This window comes from Dromaius novaehollandiae, chromosome 1, assembly GCF_036370855.1.
Source record: "Dromaius novaehollandiae isolate bDroNov1 chromosome 1, bDroNov1.hap1, whole genome shotgun sequence".
Lineage (NCBI taxonomy): Eukaryota > Metazoa > Chordata > Aves > Casuariiformes > Dromaiidae > Dromaius > Dromaius novaehollandiae.
In genome coordinates this window covers 102,985,004-103,002,732 of record NC_088098.1, presented here as the reverse complement: position 1 = coordinate 103,002,732, position 17,729 = coordinate 102,985,004, and the positions used below count along the sequence as shown (strand labels likewise).

The following is a 17,729-nucleotide window of genomic DNA, read 5'->3' as shown; positions in this document are numbered from 1 at the left end:
GTCCAACCGTGCCACTGTTCCAGGGCTAACCCTATAATGGTAAAGTCAAGTGATTTTATATGATCAGGGACAACCAGGACATTGATTTTACCCATTGTCTGGGTCCACTGGTCTATAGGCTAGTGTGAGAGTGCCAAAGTGTTTCACCTCTTCCTTGCAAGGGAAAAAAAAAAAAAAAGTAGGCAAACATCCCCTCTCACAGCTAAGGTAAGAGGTGTCACCGAAAAGAAAAAAAAACACAGATGGATAAAGAACTTCTGCACAACAAATAGCAAGCAGGAATGTTAACACTCATGATAGCCATTCCCTGTTTGGTCCCAAAGTGAGGCCATCTCCCTGCACCCCTTTGCACCTCACAGTTCAGCAACACACCAGAGCCAGGCTTAGTGTGCTGCTAGCACACATAGATGTGCAGACACACACACGCATGCACACACACACACACTGATGGGAACAAGCTACATGCCACTGTCCTACAGCCTTTCCAGGACTTGTAAACAAGTGTCCGTCCCTCTGATCTCTGTTCCTTAAACTATCCGCAGTCGGCTCTAGTGAATTTAAGTTGTCACCGTCTCTCCTTTTTTGGCCAAGTGGAAATATGGAAACCATTCCTTGCATTTTCAGTGAAAACCATAAAGAAACATTTATTAAATAACAGAACTTAAACATTTCCAATACAAGTTAGAAAACAGATACTTTTATTAGGAACAAAATCATTCTGCAGAAAAAAAAAACACAAGATGAGAAGAGCTGGGCATGAACATGTACAATTTAAGTACAGAATACACAAATATTCTCCTGACCCCACAGCAACAGCAATCTTTACCCAGCTGCCACACAGGCACTTCAGAGAAGAAGTAAGGAAGACCAACATGATCTGCTTCCTAAAGATGGCTGAAGTCTTGGATTCCTATCTCAATGGGAAAAACCTCCCCAGACAAGGATTACACTAGTGACAGTACTGTCACAGCATACCTAGGCCAGGGCTTGCTCACAGCCCTCCCAGGGCTGACAGCAGCATGATGGCACTAGGGCAGGATGCACCTGGGATGCAGCAGCCCAGCAGAGCAGGTTGGCCCAGCTCCGACACCTCACCCCACTTGCAATGTCTGAAATACATCTTTTCCAGTGTGACTCAGAGCACTATTCAGCCCCCAAGGTTAAGCATCTGTTGGAGTTGGCTGTCCCCTGCCTGTGCCAGCCAGAAAGTGCAGAAGAGAAACAAAACCAAAGCTGACTACATCTCCCAGTTTCTGTTGCTCTGGCCCCCAATTGCTCAGTGCTGCTTGTGCTACGTAAAGGCAGTTGCGGTCTCTCTCTCTAGGCAGTGCACCATGCCATCCCAAGCACTCAGCATCACATTTTTATCATTTAACTCGCGGCCTTTGAGGAATGTTCGTACTGAAAGGAGACAACACAGCACCATGAGAAAAAGAATTATCCCCCTCTTGCTGCTGAAAATCTGATTACTACAGCATCCCTAGAAAGCACAGATAGGCTGAATCACCACCAACATAGCACACAAAATCCAAAAATCTTTAAAACAAAGTCTTAGAATAAAGAAACCACAACAAGCACAGTCTTTGGCTGGGTATAACCAATACAAAGCTTTTCCATGAACGGAGACATAAAAGACTTTTGTGTAAGCATGTAGCTGTCCTGCCAGCTCCCCCATGAGGGGAGAGGAAGTGTTTGGCAAGCTTTTGCTTTCTTCTTCACTGGGGTACTCGTAGACCTTGTTGGGTGGTATTTACAAAGCAAATCTTAAATCTGTTTCTAATGGATTCAGGATACAATATCAGCATGATGACAAAAATCAACAAAACAACATGAGCAGAAAGAGAAATGCAACACACACCTCTCCATGCATTTCAGTTCTGCTTTGTACTCAACCATGCCTTTCCAGTCCAAGGCTGGCACATAGTTTAAACACCAATGGGCCTTGCTTCTTATTACCAAAATACTCTTAAATGGTAAAACCCGTGTTCTGACAGCGTGTCCTGCAGCCCCTGGCAGCCTTGCCAGCGACTCAGCTACCTGCTGCCCAGGACCCAGTCCTTGCTCTCTCCTTGCAGGTCTATCCCACCTGCTCCACTCCTCAATCTCTAAGCAGAACAGGTAGCACCAATGTGCATAGCAGCAAGACTTAAGAGAGTCTATAAACTGCTACTGTCTGTGTAGATAAAACAGCATAGAAAAAACCTACATACACAGGCCACTGGCCAGCTTAAACAGCTCGCAGTAACTAAACCATTACACTAAAGGCACTAATGCTCTAACGCTCGCACTGATGAATGATCTCGGTATAATAATCTATGCTCCTGCCAAAATTACACATCCAAGCCCCCAGGAACTCTTCTGCTGAAGGCAAGTAAGCTAGTGATTCAGCTGTTTTAACTCACTCATCCAAGCAGTTAACCTGTGGTGAAGGGTAACCACCAGCCCCCCAACCATCACAGCACAGCAAAACATTAGCAAGCTGACATCTTTTGCGATTTGTATGCAAACAGTCACAGTCTGTATCATGTTTCCTGACCTCACAGTAAGTAGCAAAGGCCTAAGTACAAAGCAGTTTGGAGCTCAGAGGAGGGATTCAGAAAAGCATAAGATACTTAGCTGAAAAACCTCTGCCAGGTGCTGAAACCTTTGCAGAGCATGTGAAACATGTCTGGAAATCTCCTAAGAACAGGATTTCTCAGGAAATTACTGGCAGATCCTTGTTTTGGTCTGGGACTGGCATGCTGCTTCAATCTGCCCGTCATGCCTGTCCCTTTCAGGAACCGCAGGTTGGCAAAGACATAGAAGGGCATGGGGTGGGCGGGGAGCAGGAGGGATCACCCATCTTATTTCAGGCTGTCCTCTATGGCTCCACTGTTCAAGTGCAGATCTATTAGTGGACAAAGCATAAAGGAGCTGCCAGTTTTATCTGCTGGAGAACCTGTCAGCCTGAAGCTGCACAGCCGTGAAGCCAGGCACCTACTTTTTTTTTAAATGAAGTTAGCAGGCCTGACGCCTCCAGGCTTTCCCGCAGTGTAATTTTCCAGATCTATTCTTACACACAATGAGACTATGGGATGCAAAGGACGGGTGCCGTAGGCTTCAGGACAGAATTGGACAGCAAGTGTGTCAGATCAGGCATCAGTTGGATCTGGGAAACAATCTGATGCATTCCCTTGGCTTTCAACATCAACTATGACCTCTGGGTCTGGCATTTCCTCAGGCTCAACCTCCACCGGGAAATTTTCTTCCACCAAGCGTTGGGGCTCAAGACCTTGACCAGTCTGGGCAGCATCTGGAAAAGAAGTGAGAAATGGTTTATAAATGCATGGACCCATACCCATCTCCATGGAAATCCTCCCACCCTTGCTTTGCCTAAAGCTACAGTCTGCCTAACCAGTCCAGTCCCAGCTCCCCAGGCTTCTCCAGCATGTGCCAGCACTCCTGCTCAATCTCTTGCCAGGAACTTGTGTGTGCTGCAGGACCCCACATGCCAACTGCCCATCCTGCTCAGCATTGCCTTCATTCTCATTTACTCCCATATTCCTCTCATCTGCTCCTTCTTGCATAAAAAGAGCTTCTCCATCCCTCCTCCATGTCCCTTCTGATCACTGTTGGAATGACAAAACCTTCGTGGGACAGCCTCCCTTGGTAACCCTCTCTGCCATGTCACCTTTGCATGTATTTTCAAACGTCTGGACCAAACACACCCCTTTTTCCTTTAGAGATCTCTCCATCTGTTGCTCTCTCTCCTAACATCATTCTCTTTTGCTTTTTGATTGTCATTCAACCCTTCCAAACATTTTGGCAGCACAAATTTAAGGTGATGTGCTTTGGAAGGAATCTTTCAGGGCAGCTTCTACAAGCAGTGACAGAACCAAATTTCACTTTTAAGTGCTCATTTCCTGACTGGTTCACCATGATGTTCTCCATCTCTTCATCATGGTGCCGAAACCCCCTGGGCCCAAAAGGCCAGAAAGCCATTTAAAAGAAATCCTAAAGCCGAATCAATTCAGTTACATCTGAGTAATAAAAGTTAGCTGAAGTACAAATATTTAGTATGTTCTCACCTGAACTTTTTGCACATGCATCTCTGCTTTTGCTAGCTTGTTTGTAGAAAATTTAACTATAGAATGTTTTGTTAGTCAAACTGACCACATGTTTGTTTTTTTTAATTATAAATTATCTCTACATTTTTTTATATGCTAGTAATAAAAATTGAACAGTGACCTGGATGACTTACCACATCTTAGTTTCTTTGTTGTGCCATGCTCATCAGTAGCATTTTAGGATATTGAAGGCAAGGCAAGGATACCTCATGTAAAAGGACAGCTGAGCTGCTGAGAGGCTGTGTATGGTACAGTGAAGGACAGAGGTGGAGACAGCAGAGCTGAGACCACACTTTTGACCTATGTAATGTTGCTTGAATTAACAATGCCTCTGCTAGAGCTACTTCAGCTGATGATGCATTACTGGGGAAGGTGCTGCCAGCCTTCATGTTTATGAAATAAAACTGAGGAAATGTAAAGCAAAAGTGGAGCATTAGTATGAAGCATTCAGAGCAGATTTCTGAAAGGCTTTTAGCACTGCATTCACTTGACCATACCATATTAAAGCTTTATTTTTAACTCCTGATTTATTTGAAGGATTTAAAATGTGACTGTATTCCTACTTTAGCACGAATTTAAGGAACCACGTAAGAGTCTGACTTTGACGGAATTTAGCTGTTTACAGCTCAGCATAGTGGTAAATGCTGTCCTGAAGACAACTGATTCTTATAAAGTGTAACTGATGAGTAGAGAGGGGGTGATTAAAAATTGCAGAAGAGCTGCTGAACTTCAGGGGAGTTGCTTTCTTTTTAAAGACAGGCATATTTTAGCACACGGGATAGCACAACAGACAGGCTGTAATCTGCTGGCAACACCCTCTGCTGCCACTACTTCTCACAGCTGGGTGAAGGCAAGAGCTACTCATTTGCAGAAACAGAGCACAAGTAATATACAGATATATGACCTGCTGAAACCTCTGTTGTCTTGAGGAGACAGAGTATCTTCCCTACACTTAGTCACACTTTTCCAATCAGCTCCTCCCCCATCAGTCACATATGTCCATTTTGTCCTTCACTCTCCTAAACAGGTTATTCATCTAATTTCAAACAAGTCACTGGACCCACCAGGCTGTAGAGGGCAGTCAGTTTGGACAGCTTGAACATCAACATGATCTCCATTGGGGGGACTCTTTACACCTTCACTGGAGACCACCGACATCGTTACTCCGTCATCCTTTTCCTCCTCTGTAAAAGGGAAATCAGAGACCTGAATGAAAGAGGTTCCCCCCAACATTCCACTGGCCAGGCATACTCACCGCAGAGCTGCACTGTAAACACACACTTGTGTCTCCTCCTAACATGGCGCTGGCTCCATTCCCAGAGTAGACAGACGCCAAGTTCAGAGGGCCACTACCAACCTGCCAGATACTGGCTTAACTGCGCTAGCAGGATCGGAGCTTCAGGTGGCCCAGGTGGGCCTGAGCAAAGAGCACACAGGGACTGGCACCAACAAAGATCTGTCATCAGTAGCATTCAGGTCCTCCAACAGGAGGAGACCTGAGCTGAAGAATGAGGCTGACTTTTTTTGCCCATAGAAAAGGTTTTGCTGTTTCTTTCTGGCCAGAAGCACACAGTAGCAAGTATGAGGTGAAAAAAAGGAAAAGTAAGGTTTTCTTCAAGACCATGCTGGATGTAACACTTGCCTATCAGTGAGCAGGTTTCTACTCCACTGGGCCCAGCCAGGGAGGGCTAAATGGAAGACAAGAGCAGCTACAGAGTTGAGGCCCGTTTTATACTGCTGCTGTTTCAACCCCAGCCTGCATAGACTCAGTACTTCATGAAACTCATCCCAAGAGACAGTGTTCTCCACTCACCTGAAGGCACTGGGATGAACCTGTGTTTCCTCTTCATGCAGCAACATATAATTGAAGACACAATAATGACCAGAACGACTGCACCTCCTGCACATCCTGACAGGATGTAAAAGAACCACGGATTCTGTAGCAGGTCTCCTGCAGGAAGAATGCAGCATTTTTAGTTACCAGGGTGGACAGGCTTCTTTCTCAAAACTGGAGAAACCCAGCATTTAGATTAGAACCTGTGGGCATTACTGTAAGTTTGGTCTGGAACAGAGGAGCGAAAGAGAAATCATGCACTGTGGCACATAATAATTTATGACACATCATTTAATTACAGTACGGAATTTTTCATTAAGAGGCTTCTGCAATTATGCTATCTGTGCATATCTGTCTGCTTCTCCCTACTCAGCCTAATAACATTGAAAATAATTCACAAGTTTCAAGCAAATGTAATAGAGAAGGTGCTCACTTGAAAGATAGTGTATTTGAGAAAGTTTTATGGAAATAAGCAGTCCAAAAAGAGGAGAGAAACCCAAACTAGTATCTACTGCTGAAAGCTGCAGAGCTCAGCTCATATTAGGCCCCAGAGAATCCACGTAAAACAGCAATATTAAGACTGCGACAACCTCAAGGGAAGTCTGATCAAAGACTGCACTTTATCAGACACCAAAGAATCCAGCCACCAGGGTCAGAGCCATAAGAAACCAACTTAATTGCTGCTCATGGAAGGACTTTTCTTTATTCCCCTTCCCCACCTGAGATCACACCAAACTCCTAGCAGGAGGCCAAGGCTGCAGATGACTGAGCAGAAGGCCACACACAGGTTGGTGGTAATTATTACCCTACTCACAGTCCCTTGCTCAGGGTTGCTCAGATACATGCATTTTGATAGGTCAGACCTGCATGTACATTACAGCTGTAGAGCAAATGAGTAGAGAGGCAGGTAGAGGGCATTGCAGACTTATAGAAAAGACATCCATACAGAGCCCTTTTATTAGATGATTTGTTCCAACTGGGGGCAGTCAGTAGGAAAACTCTTCTCCCCAATACAAAAAAGGGGGGGGGGGGGGAGCAGATACACACCATACAGCTCAAATATCACTATACCACAAATTGCTTAGAAGTACTGTAAACCTAAGCCATCACTTTTATAATCATTTGGCCTCTTTTCAACTGCTGTTCTCTCGCTTCGAACAAGACTTATCCTTTTGTGTGAGTAACTATGCAGACTAACTACAGTAGCTTGCTTAGCTAGGCTGAACAGTTAGTAAATAGACTGCCTACCTAAACAGAGTATTTCTTCACTTACCTTGCATCTCTCTTAATAAGAGTGGGTAAATTCAGAGCAAGGCCATTCAGATCTCTCTAGGACAGCTCAAGACGACCTAGTTGCTGAACTGGATGTAACACAGCTGCACTACCACAATTCACCTGTTCTACAAAGCTGAACACATTTGCATAGCATGGTAAAAACACATCAGCTAATGTGGAGCTTGAATGCAGCACAAATTGCTATGTACAAATAGCTGTGTATCCCAAAAGATTTGGAAACATTTCAAACTGTGCCAAGACATACCACACAATGTAATATTCCACACACTTGGAAGAACAGTAAGAACAACTGCAGGCAGCCACTTCTACGTGCAAAAAGTTACATTTTCAAATTGCTTATTCCAGTCTCTCTCAAAATTAAACTTTAACAAATGAAAAATCATTTTCCTAATCATTGTTTCATTTTTGATGAAAGCCTAAAGAATATTGTCAAAGGTGCAAGTATAAGCTGCTAATATTTTCCTGAATATTTCTTCCTCAAACATTGCCATTTGTTAAAAGGGCCATTTTGAGATAAAATGTATTAAAAATTGGAAACACAACAAGCAATAATAAAACACATAAAAGGATTTTATTGATTCATACGTTGACTTGTTAACTTCTGAACCATTGGTTTTAGATCCTGCATAATCAGAGCCCTTTGTGTAGAATATTTCTGCTGAAGTGTTTTATGTTAACTATTACTCAGAATGAATTTCATCAGCCAGCAGGTTGCCCAAATAAGTGCTTTTACATATACCTTACACATATAGCAGAACAACTGTGGGAAAATTATATTCAGCCATTTGCCTGGAGCAAGTAATGACCCACAAAAATAATGAATTTGTCTTTAATTAATTTAATTGAACTCATTTATCGCTTTAATTCATTTTGCTGGTATCCATAACTGCTTTAGTTCACTTTTTACGAACATGGTTGCATTTGGTCACAAAAAGATAGAACTGCTACTAGTTTCTTGCTTTCATATCCTTCCAAAAACACGTTCATGCATGTGTTCATCCCAGCAGAGCTATCACTGAATTCCCTTGTGGGCTTCTGAGGAAGAAACTGGGAACTGATATTTCACCCAGGACAGAGGCAGCCACCCAGAGTAAAGAGTGGTAACTGTCAGCATTCACATTGTTTATCACTGGGCTTGATTCAGAGCTAATGGTCTTTTACATCTTTGTTCCCCAGTGCCTCAGCTGACTTCTGGACCTGACTATGCTGAAAAGCCTTTGACCAATTTAACTGGACAAAATTAAGATCACTATTCCGCAATCCCAAATGCCAAACCTGTACAGATCAGCCAGGAACAATGATGAGATCAGCTATGAACAGCCCACAGCATTTCTACTGAATGCCAGAACACGTGATATAGGGTGTATGTCAGCATTTTTCCTTCCTAGTAACTATATGCAGACTATAGAAGAACAGACAATACTGGATTTGTTATAGAGTGACTCAGACGATTTCTGAAATGGTAGTGTCTTGCGGGACACCAAGGGCTATTACACAGTACAATTTCTTTAACAGCAAAGCTGGATTAAGTTACACTGATTACAAGTAAGTTAGTCAAAACCATTATGGTTAAATAACGTCACTTGAAATAGTATTGATGGTCATCTTTGCTCACAGGACAAAAATTTTCACTGCTGGAGGTACAAGTAAAATCACACCCAAAGTTACCAAATCAATAATTTTTAATAAATGTGAACTGACAATACAGACCACTGCTTTGCATCATGAGGTTCTAATGGTTTTGATCACTTTCAGGATCCGGATTTACTTTCTCATTAAACTGCGGCCTCATTCAAGCAGAATAGCCAGCACTTACGCATGACTTGCGAATGAATAAAATCACAGCCTTTTCATATGTCCCTGTGTAGGGAAACACCCTGCATTTTCTAAACAAATGGTGATGATAAACAAACCTCTGATGATGTGGTTTGGTAAGACACTTATGCTCTGGTATATCTTTGTGCAGTTTGTCTAGAAAAGCAAAAAAGAGACAACACAAAATATCTCAGCTGAATCCAACAGCAAAGGGCTGAGTTAGTGGATGCTGCAGAAACTGGAAGGCTGACTGGGTAATGGATGAATGTCAGAGTAGGAAGCAACCTGCGTTTCTAAACTGACATAGAGGATCAGCACGTAGGAGGGTAAGAGCTCCATCACTGGGAAGTAGAAAAACACAAATATAAAGATCCTTCCTTGGAGCAGGATTGGGTAAAAGGACCTCCTGAACACAATTTCACCCCTTCTGTGATTGCAGGTTGCGTCAGTGTGAGATAGAGCAGGAAGAAAGAGAGGAAGTCGAAGGGATGCTTTTTAAAGGGAGAATGTGGCAATTCTAGAAGGCAGCTGTCAGAGGACAGGAGAGTTCGTTCTCACACAGACAGCAACAACTCCTTTGATTTCCTTTACTTTCCTTTACAGAGATTGAAAGGAGATATTCTGTGGCTGCTGTTACTCACCATAGTAGTCACAAGACAGCGCAATGGGTCTGCTCCTAGTGATGCCATTCCCACGGTGAATCTCGCAGACAAAGTCCCCAGGCACAGTTTTGTCCAGGCGAACCTTCTTCCCACCATCCTTAACGCAAGCCTCCGGGGCATCCAGTGCAGCACCATTCAGCAGCCACATAAACCCAGTGCTCTCATTGCCAATCACATCACAGGACAACTCTCCAGTCCCATTAGGGAAGCACCGGATACTAATGGCTGGCTCTGGTCATGCAACACAGGAGTAAGGGGATGGGAAGGGAAGAGAGATACATTGAGTTGACTCAGCAGCAAATGTGAGCTAGAAAGGACTTTCCCTTACCAGTGGTCCTACTACCACCACATTTGCTATTAGCGAGGGAGCACAGAAGTAAGTCACCAGACTGAATTAGACTTTTCAGTGTCTGCTCTCAGCCTGGTAATAAAGCAGTGCTCACTCAACCCTGTTAGTGACTTTTGGTTCCTGTTTTCTTAAAGTAACCTGACACAAGTTATATCAGATTAATTAGAACAGACTTTGATATCTCCTGTTCTGAGAGATATCATCTACTTCAATGTTAAATGTATTTGCATTCCACAAAAATGTGGTGTCTCTTCTTTTTCGTTGTTGAAAATGAAGAGTTCAAAGTATCAGCCCATGAACTAAAGACTGTAGATGCACTTTAAGCATCTGGCGGCCACAGGCCTTCTCTGTAATTGGTAGAGAAATGTAGCTTCAGAGGAGATTCAGCCCTCCCCTTGCTGAGAGGTATGTACTTTTGCTGTCACTGGCCCTTATTCCCTTTTGGATGTAAATTAGTGCAGTCTATGTCCAACATAAGTACCAACACGAGACACCTGTAGATAGACAGGGGGACACCGGGACAATTTAAACTGAAGGAATGAATCACTGATCATCTTACATTTTCCTGAATTTCTCTCCTTTAGTGTATTACAAGGAGCCAACCTATTTTCCCACATTTGACACTTTGCAAACATACAGTAGGCAGCAAAGTCGTATGGTTTTCTGACAGCATCACTAAGAATCACAATGAAGACTCTGATTCAAACAAGCATTCATGTAAGTTAAGAAATCACTTTGCTCAACTACGACATCATCTTCAACTAAATTTCACTACCTTCGCTGGGAAATTGTTTCACTAACTTATACATGGCAATAAGACAGAAAGAGAAAAAAAGCTCACAAACAATGTAGACTCACTGAAATAGAGGTTAAAACCAGGCTATTTCTGCAGTCTTTGCCCAGCTCCCCTCTAAACCCCTGATCTTTGTGGCAAGGAGCCACATCCTTGACCTACTCTGTGGCAGTTCCACTTGTTTGCACTTGAACAGCATAAGGATTCATTTGTCTTCACTAAGCTCAGTTTGCTCTAACATTTTCATTAAACTCATACGCTTCAGTTTCTCTTAGAAACCTGTGTAAATGAAAGCTCTGTAAAAGAGCTCTATAAAAGAGAAAAGCACCAGAACAACAGTCACTTGTTATCTAGAGTACTATCCAGAAGTGGGCAAAACCTGCTTAAGCCTCCTCTGTATTACCCCAGGCAATGAGTCACTACAGTGACTTTGCTTCTTCCACTTACTGATTCTGTGGTCTTTTTATTCCACAGACCAATGACTGGGGTGCAGCAATCCTGAGGCCACAGAAAGGACAAAACAGAAACTGGCAAGATAAGGTACCTATTGCTAATTTCTAAATAAACCCGGAAAATGCTGACATTTAAGCTGCAAGTGGGCAGCTGAGAATCAGAAAGTCACACTTGAATTCCTTTAATACCTTTCCTTAACTACATGAAGCAGTGGGAAAATGCACCTAGCATACCTCAAAACAGACATGCATCAAACTCCGGTTTTCAGAGCCAAGTCAGGTAGAGTTAATTTCTTAGGAAAGCTTGTCTACAGGCAGCAAAATGGTGCCAGGCACAATGAGAGCTTTTGAGAGTCATCAGGAGTACTCTGGAAATGGACTGAAATCTCTAGCTACATAGCATAGACTCAATTTTACAAACACTTCATGCTGCTGTCTTTTAAGTTGGAGAAAAATAGCACATGCCTGAAATGACTACCTACTTTAAATAAGGCTCAACAGAGAGGGGAAACTAATAACATGGATGCAAAATGCATCCTTTGATTTACATGATTACTGTTCCCTGCAGTGCCAGAGGCTTACAAAGTTATGCCTGCTGCTCCAGAGGCACCTATAGCTCCCTGCAAGCTCAAGAGGTCTCTTAAGAAGAAATGCAAGGTAGCAGCTTCCAGCCAAACTCATGGGTTCAAGAGCTATTTGTTTCTAACAAGACCACTTACCAGACACTTCCAGCATAAAAGATCTGCTGGTGTTGTGAAAAACAAACTCGTATTCTCCTTCATCCTCTTTCTCCACGTTCCTCAGCACCAGGGAGCCATTCTGCAAGTTCAGACATCTAGCAGAAGTGCCACACTTGGCCAACAAGGTATTGTTCAACACAGCCATTGAGCATTTTGCATTGCCTTTGCTCATTTCAGAGATGCTCTGCAGGCTTTGAATTCCCAGAGAAAAGACTGCTGAGCTGCCACTGAGTGCAACAATCCTGGAAGCAGAGGCTGAAAGGAGAAGCACAGAGCATTGGCAGTGAGCTTGCCATGTTCATCCACCCCTCTTCCCCATCTGTCTCCCAAAAAGGCCACTCCACCCCAGTAATAGGCTGGGGACACCAATAATTGAAAATGAGAAGAATGGGAGGGGTGATAGTATACCTTCTATAAAGGCCGACCTTTTCCCTTGCTAACATGACAGTGACATGCACACCATGCACACAGGGAAACAAGAAGTCTGAACAGTGATTTTCTCCCCTCGAGGTTCACATGAGGAACTGAGGAGAAAGAGAGATCCTCAGAGCATTAATGCCCTGTACCTCGTACAGATGTAGCAAAAACTACTGCTGCTTGCACAGCTCTTCTTACCCACAGACATGAAGTACTGTTGCAGTTTTAATGTGGACAAGTCTCACAGTATCTCTGTATACTAACATTCCCTGCACTTAAATCCCAGACAGGTAAATGGCAGGGCAACAGCCGCTCAGGGACTGACCCAAGGTCATACTGAGTGTTAGGAACTCAAACCAGCATTCTGCGTACAAGACTCTTAAGTTCGCTGCTGAAACACTATTACAGATGCAGTACGCTGAGGAAGTACCATACTGTTAGTTATCGTTAGCTTACTGAAAAAAATCTGTCTTACTTTGTTCTGACTGCCCTCTTTCATGCATTAGCAGTTATACTGTTTGATGTCTCCCCAAACCTGGTAGAGCCCTTTAAAGACCTCAGAGAAAAATTAAGATGACTGCTCACCTACAGAAATCTGTGCCAGTTTCATAAAGGAAAAAACCCACTTACCATCAGTAACAGTTACTATCACAAGCAGGCACTGCAAGATAAAAGGAGAGTTGAAATCCATTTTAAGGAGCTCCTTGCATCATATGCTGAGAAGACGATCTGGCTACACAGCTCAGTGAATATAGTGTTCAGGAAGTGATGTCAGAAGCAAGAATTAAAAAAAAAAAAAAAAAAGAAGAAAGAAACCCATACTGGACAGATTGAATAATGTTTCAAAATAGACCTGCAAGGTTTTGGGTGACTGAACTCAGACTCAAGCAACATGAGCCGCAATGTGCTTTGCAAGTCTTGCACCTTGGAGCCAGCTGCAAATGCGGGAATGGGACTGAAAGGCGAGGAGGGGAAAAAGCTCTCCTGGTCAACTTACCTGTTCAGATGTATGCTAATGCAGAGAACAAGCAAAAGGGAAACACTTATTTCTGTCATCTTCTTCCGGTTTAAAGTACAGCATCCCCATACAGGGGAGAAAAATCAGTCAGATAAAACGCTACATACACAGACAAGCTCATTTTTCTCGAGCACCAAGAATCAACCACCGATAGTCTGACCAGCAAGAGACGAGGTAGAACACTCTCCCCACTCTGTAGATTAAGGCTATGTTGTATGTCTAAACTTCCCTGGGCTCTCCAAGGGACCAGGTGGTACTCACCATGCAGAAAATGGCTCCAGGCAACCCCAAGCAGAGAACAAAAGTTACACGAAGTTGACTGGGATTGCTGAGCTGGACCCAAAAAGAACTGAAGGCCATGTTGATACTATTCAGAGTTCAGCTCACAGAAAGGAGGCTGAAGGGCCCAATCTGAAGAATCATTGTGAAACAGTTATCTAAAGGGCTGCACCAGTGTAACTGGACCAGACGCTTTGTTCGTGCTCATTTAGATGACTTAATCTGCTGTGTTGCTGATATATGGTCTCCACACTTGTGCAGAAAATACCAGTAGGCTTTATTTCTTTCCTCCAGTCAGTGAGGAAAAGTTTATCATAGCACTAAAGCCTACATCTGTTTAAGACATGCGTAACAGATGTGCTTGGGAATGACTATGACAAGTTCAGGATGCAGCTAGGAATACTATACTTTTGTGTTGTCTGGACCCAAATGTACAAACAGTCCATTAAGGTAGTTCCACACCATGGAATTATGTAGATACACATTTCCAGAAACTGTTAAGTGCCTTGTGTTGTGGTTTACATTTTTTTTTTCCAAAACAATTGGCTCTGCGTGGTAATTCCACATTTCAGCCAGTGGTTTCAGTCCCTCCAACTTCTCAGCAATGACAATTAAATCTCATCTGCTGCTACCAGTGTCTAAAATCTATGAACTTGTTCAAGGCTACAGCAGCACCATCTTTTCTTTATCATACATGCACAAGACAAGCCTAAATTGATCTAAGATGTGACAGAAATAGCCTTCTCTGAGAAAAGCAGTGAAGTGAGTCTTCAGGCACTCAGAGTAGCACAGAGCAATGGGGAGAGAGAGAAGTATCTACAGTAAGAAACACTTTCATTTCTTTCTGTGCTGCTAAAGTTACTTGGAGAAAATCTCTCTCCGATACCATTGCAAGACTAGGGCTAAACATCATCCTTGGATGCACTCTTTCACCTTCATTTCACCTTCACGTTTGAAGGCAAAGGGCCGAGCTCAGGGTTGCAGCGCTGTGGTGGAGGCAAGAAACAAAGATAGCATGGGGCTGTGTCACTTTAAAATAGAAACCCCAAAACATTCAGAATCACAGAAAAACAACCCCTAGTCAAAAAGGTCTGTATACAAGGAAATCCAGCAAAAGTTCACCTTCTGTTCTCCCTCAATGATAGCAACCCCACAGGGGCTCATTTGCAGTTTTGCTTGCTGTTAAATGAAATAAGAACAGGGCCTCTCTCCTGTAGCTCCATGCTTAAAGTGACTCTGCATGACTCTGACACTGCGGTGTCCTGTATTTAGTCTCCCTCTCAGTAACTCCAGACCAAATGAGTACATTTATGAGTTCAGTTCTTCTGACTGCTTAGTGCCCCCCCATACATCATCCAGCATATTAAGTCCCATTAGGCTCCTTCTGTCCCTCACATCCTCACTAGTTGAAATAAGGAAATCACAGACTGAATAAAGGTGACAGCACATACACAAGCAGTGTTATCAACAAATCAGCAGTCTTTCCATAACAGCAATCCTTTCAGATTTCTTTCATAAAGAAATTTTATTACATGAGATTAGACACTAATGTCTAACATTAACTAATGAATGCTCTCAACTCCCTTGACTATTCAGACAAATCACTTCTCCTTTTTTATATAAAGATGCATAAAGTTTTGTGTGATCACTGCAGAGAAAAAAGAACAACTTATGAGGCTTAACAGAAACCACAACAAAAAAAAGGAAGAAAAAAAAGTAAAGAACAGAACATGCTGTTGGAGGGTGAACTGAAACCCTTTTTTACCTGATGAACTGTAAACTCACGGGGCCATTTTGTCCTTCCAGCTACTGATGGCATCACTAACTACTTATAAAAGAGAGAGGAGATTCATTCCTTACATGACATAAGGCATTAACAGAGCACAGGAAATTGAGAAACCTGAGAAAGTAAAGTAGAAAATAAACTGTGGTATTATGAAGTGAATTTGTACATACTAAGTCTGCACATCTTCTTTAAATAGGCTGGTAACTTTAAGCAGTACAATGGTTTTTACTATATTAATGCATGTCAGCATTAATTGGGGAAATACACATGCCTAACTTTATACAGATAGAGATGGTACAACCAAGTGCCAGAAAACGAACACACCAAAATGAAAAATAACACTGTGGCTGCAGTGATGCAGAGAACCAGTTCTGGCATGTTCTGGCATTCCATCCCAGCAACGGCTCTGGGCCAGAAAATACTGCTTTTTGCATGTGGTCCACTCTTGATTTCCCCCAAGATAGGACTGTATGACCTTGACCACACAACAGCATGCCACGGCTTGTACAACTTGGTTTGTGCAGCACCAGAAAGACTGACAGCTGTATTAACTTTCCTCTCTACTCCACATCTAGAGCTATTCGTGCATATGAAATATTTCTTCCAAGAATATACTGTGGCCCTGATCAGAATTAATTGAGCAGCCATAAGGCAGAAACAGTAGGCAAGGCAGAGAAGCTTCTGTGTAGGGGCAGCAGGATCCCAGAGACTACAGGCAGAAGAGGCAGGGGAAAATAAGTAACTAAATATGAATTCTGTCTTTGTTAAATGAAACTAGCCAGAGAGCTATTCTTGGACTCTGAATTTTTTCTTGACCAATAAAACCAGTGAGCAAGCTCTCACAGATAAACACAAATTCATATGCTTACATGCTCATAGACTGTCATGCATTTCATTTCTTTAACTGTGAAGCTATGAAGATCACAGCTACTTGACTTCCTGTTCTGGAAGTGGAAATGCATAATCAGAGTACAACATTAGATTATGTTCAGAGGAAGTAACTTTTGGAGAAAATATGATGTACTGGCACAGCAGGAATGACCAGAACCTCTGGTCTGGACTCTACAGCCCTACGCAACTGTAAAATGGAAAGGACCATGTAGGGGTACCCACACTCCCAGCTACAGACAACCAAGAAGCTGGAAATATGTAGGATTTACCCAACAGCCCCAAAGACCATGCCAGCCACAGGCCATGTGTTCTGCAGGAGACCTGTTCCACTAGCCCTTGCTTCACATGCTCTGCCATGGCATTGTTTTACAGGACAGCAGCTGGGCTGCTTTAGTAGCCAAGATACCAGACAAAGCCACCCAGCCTGATATGGGGGTTCCAGCCAGCTGCGTCTGGTTTATGTGGTCCTGGACAGGCAGAGGAACTGAGAGGCTGCATAGCAGCTGGCAATAGGCATCATTTTATATACTGCAGCCTGTTCTGAAAGCTGATCGACACCCTAACTACACATCCTTCTTATGTAAATGGCTGCACATAACACTGTCTGCTAGGGTGCCTGACAGATTAGGTGCTCTTCCCAATCACATGAACCAGAGCAGGGACAACTCATGTGGCAGGCCAGAAACAGGTTAGTGACTTTCCTCCGCATCTCCTGAAATCATCAATTCATCACAGTTTGCATAAAAATGGTACCTGACTAATTTCTCCTTACCAGCTCTCACCTGGATGCTGAATAACACAAATTAGAAAGACCTAAGGAAACTGGACTTTAGTTCACATTCCCCCTACTTCTGTCTCAAGAGAGAATCTGTGGGTGAATCTTTCTGCTCAATCCATTTAGCTTCTGCAGGGCTGGTTTTCTGCCCTCACACAACACCCAGCTCTGAATGGCACCTCATGACTGCGGATGAGCTGTATGATGTGAGATTTAGTCAGAGTTCACTGTTGGGGAAAAGAGTGAAAAAGAAACATTGTGATACTGTTTCTCCAGCTTCCACCACACAAGACCATAAGAAAGGCTGTTCTGAGTCAAACTAGAAGTTCACCTCTGTCATTCTCCTGTCTCCAAACACAACTGATATCAACACTTTAACTAAAGATACTGCATCTGTGACTGGGCCATTTAAATTAACCCATGAATTCCAGAGAACATACTTCACAGAAACTTGTGTTGAGATTACAAACAGGCACAAATTCTACTGCTGTAGGTCCCAGTGTCAGCTATCGCCTG

At 43.1% G+C, this 17,729-nt stretch overlaps 1 protein-coding gene across 2 annotated transcripts; it reads right to left on the bottom strand.

Annotated features, from left to right (window-relative positions):
- Positions 1–675: 675 nt before the first annotated feature.
- Positions 676–13,231, bottom strand: LOC112979263 (uncharacterized). 2 transcript variants are annotated; one of them, XM_026093283.2, is made up of 6 exons: positions 13,095–13,231; positions 12,027–12,302; positions 9,693–9,944; positions 5,920–6,057; positions 5,171–5,290; positions 676–3,292 (listed from the first exon to the last, which is right to left on the bottom strand). In XM_026093283.2, exons 1-6 carry the CDS (start codon positions 13,153–13,155, stop codon positions 3,132–3,134), a joined length of 1,008 nt encoding a protein of 335 aa, XP_025949068.1. In that variant the 5' UTR covers positions 13,156–13,231; the 3' UTR covers positions 676–3,131. The 2 variants fall into 2 exon arrangements, with proteins under 2 accessions (XP_025949068.1, XP_025949069.1); XM_026093284.2 differs by lacking the exon at positions 13,095–13,231 and adding an exon at positions 12,456–12,517.
- Positions 13,232–17,729: the final 4,498 nt, after the last annotated feature.

Bases quoted from the DNA above. Each gene is read 5' to 3' on its own strand.
- LOC112979263 (XM_026093283.2), bottom strand. From the start codon at position 13,155: ATGGATTTCAACTCTCCTTTTATCTTGCAGTGCCTGCTTGTGATAGTA. The intron at 6,058-9,692 runs GTGAGTAACAGC...TTCTTCCTGCAG, and splicing joins GCTGTCTTGTGACTACTATG to GAGACCTGCTACAGAATCCG. The intron at 3,293-5,170 runs GTGGGTCCAGTG...CTTCTTTTCCAG, and splicing joins TGACTGCCCTCTACAGCCTG to ATGCTGCCCAGACTGGTCAA.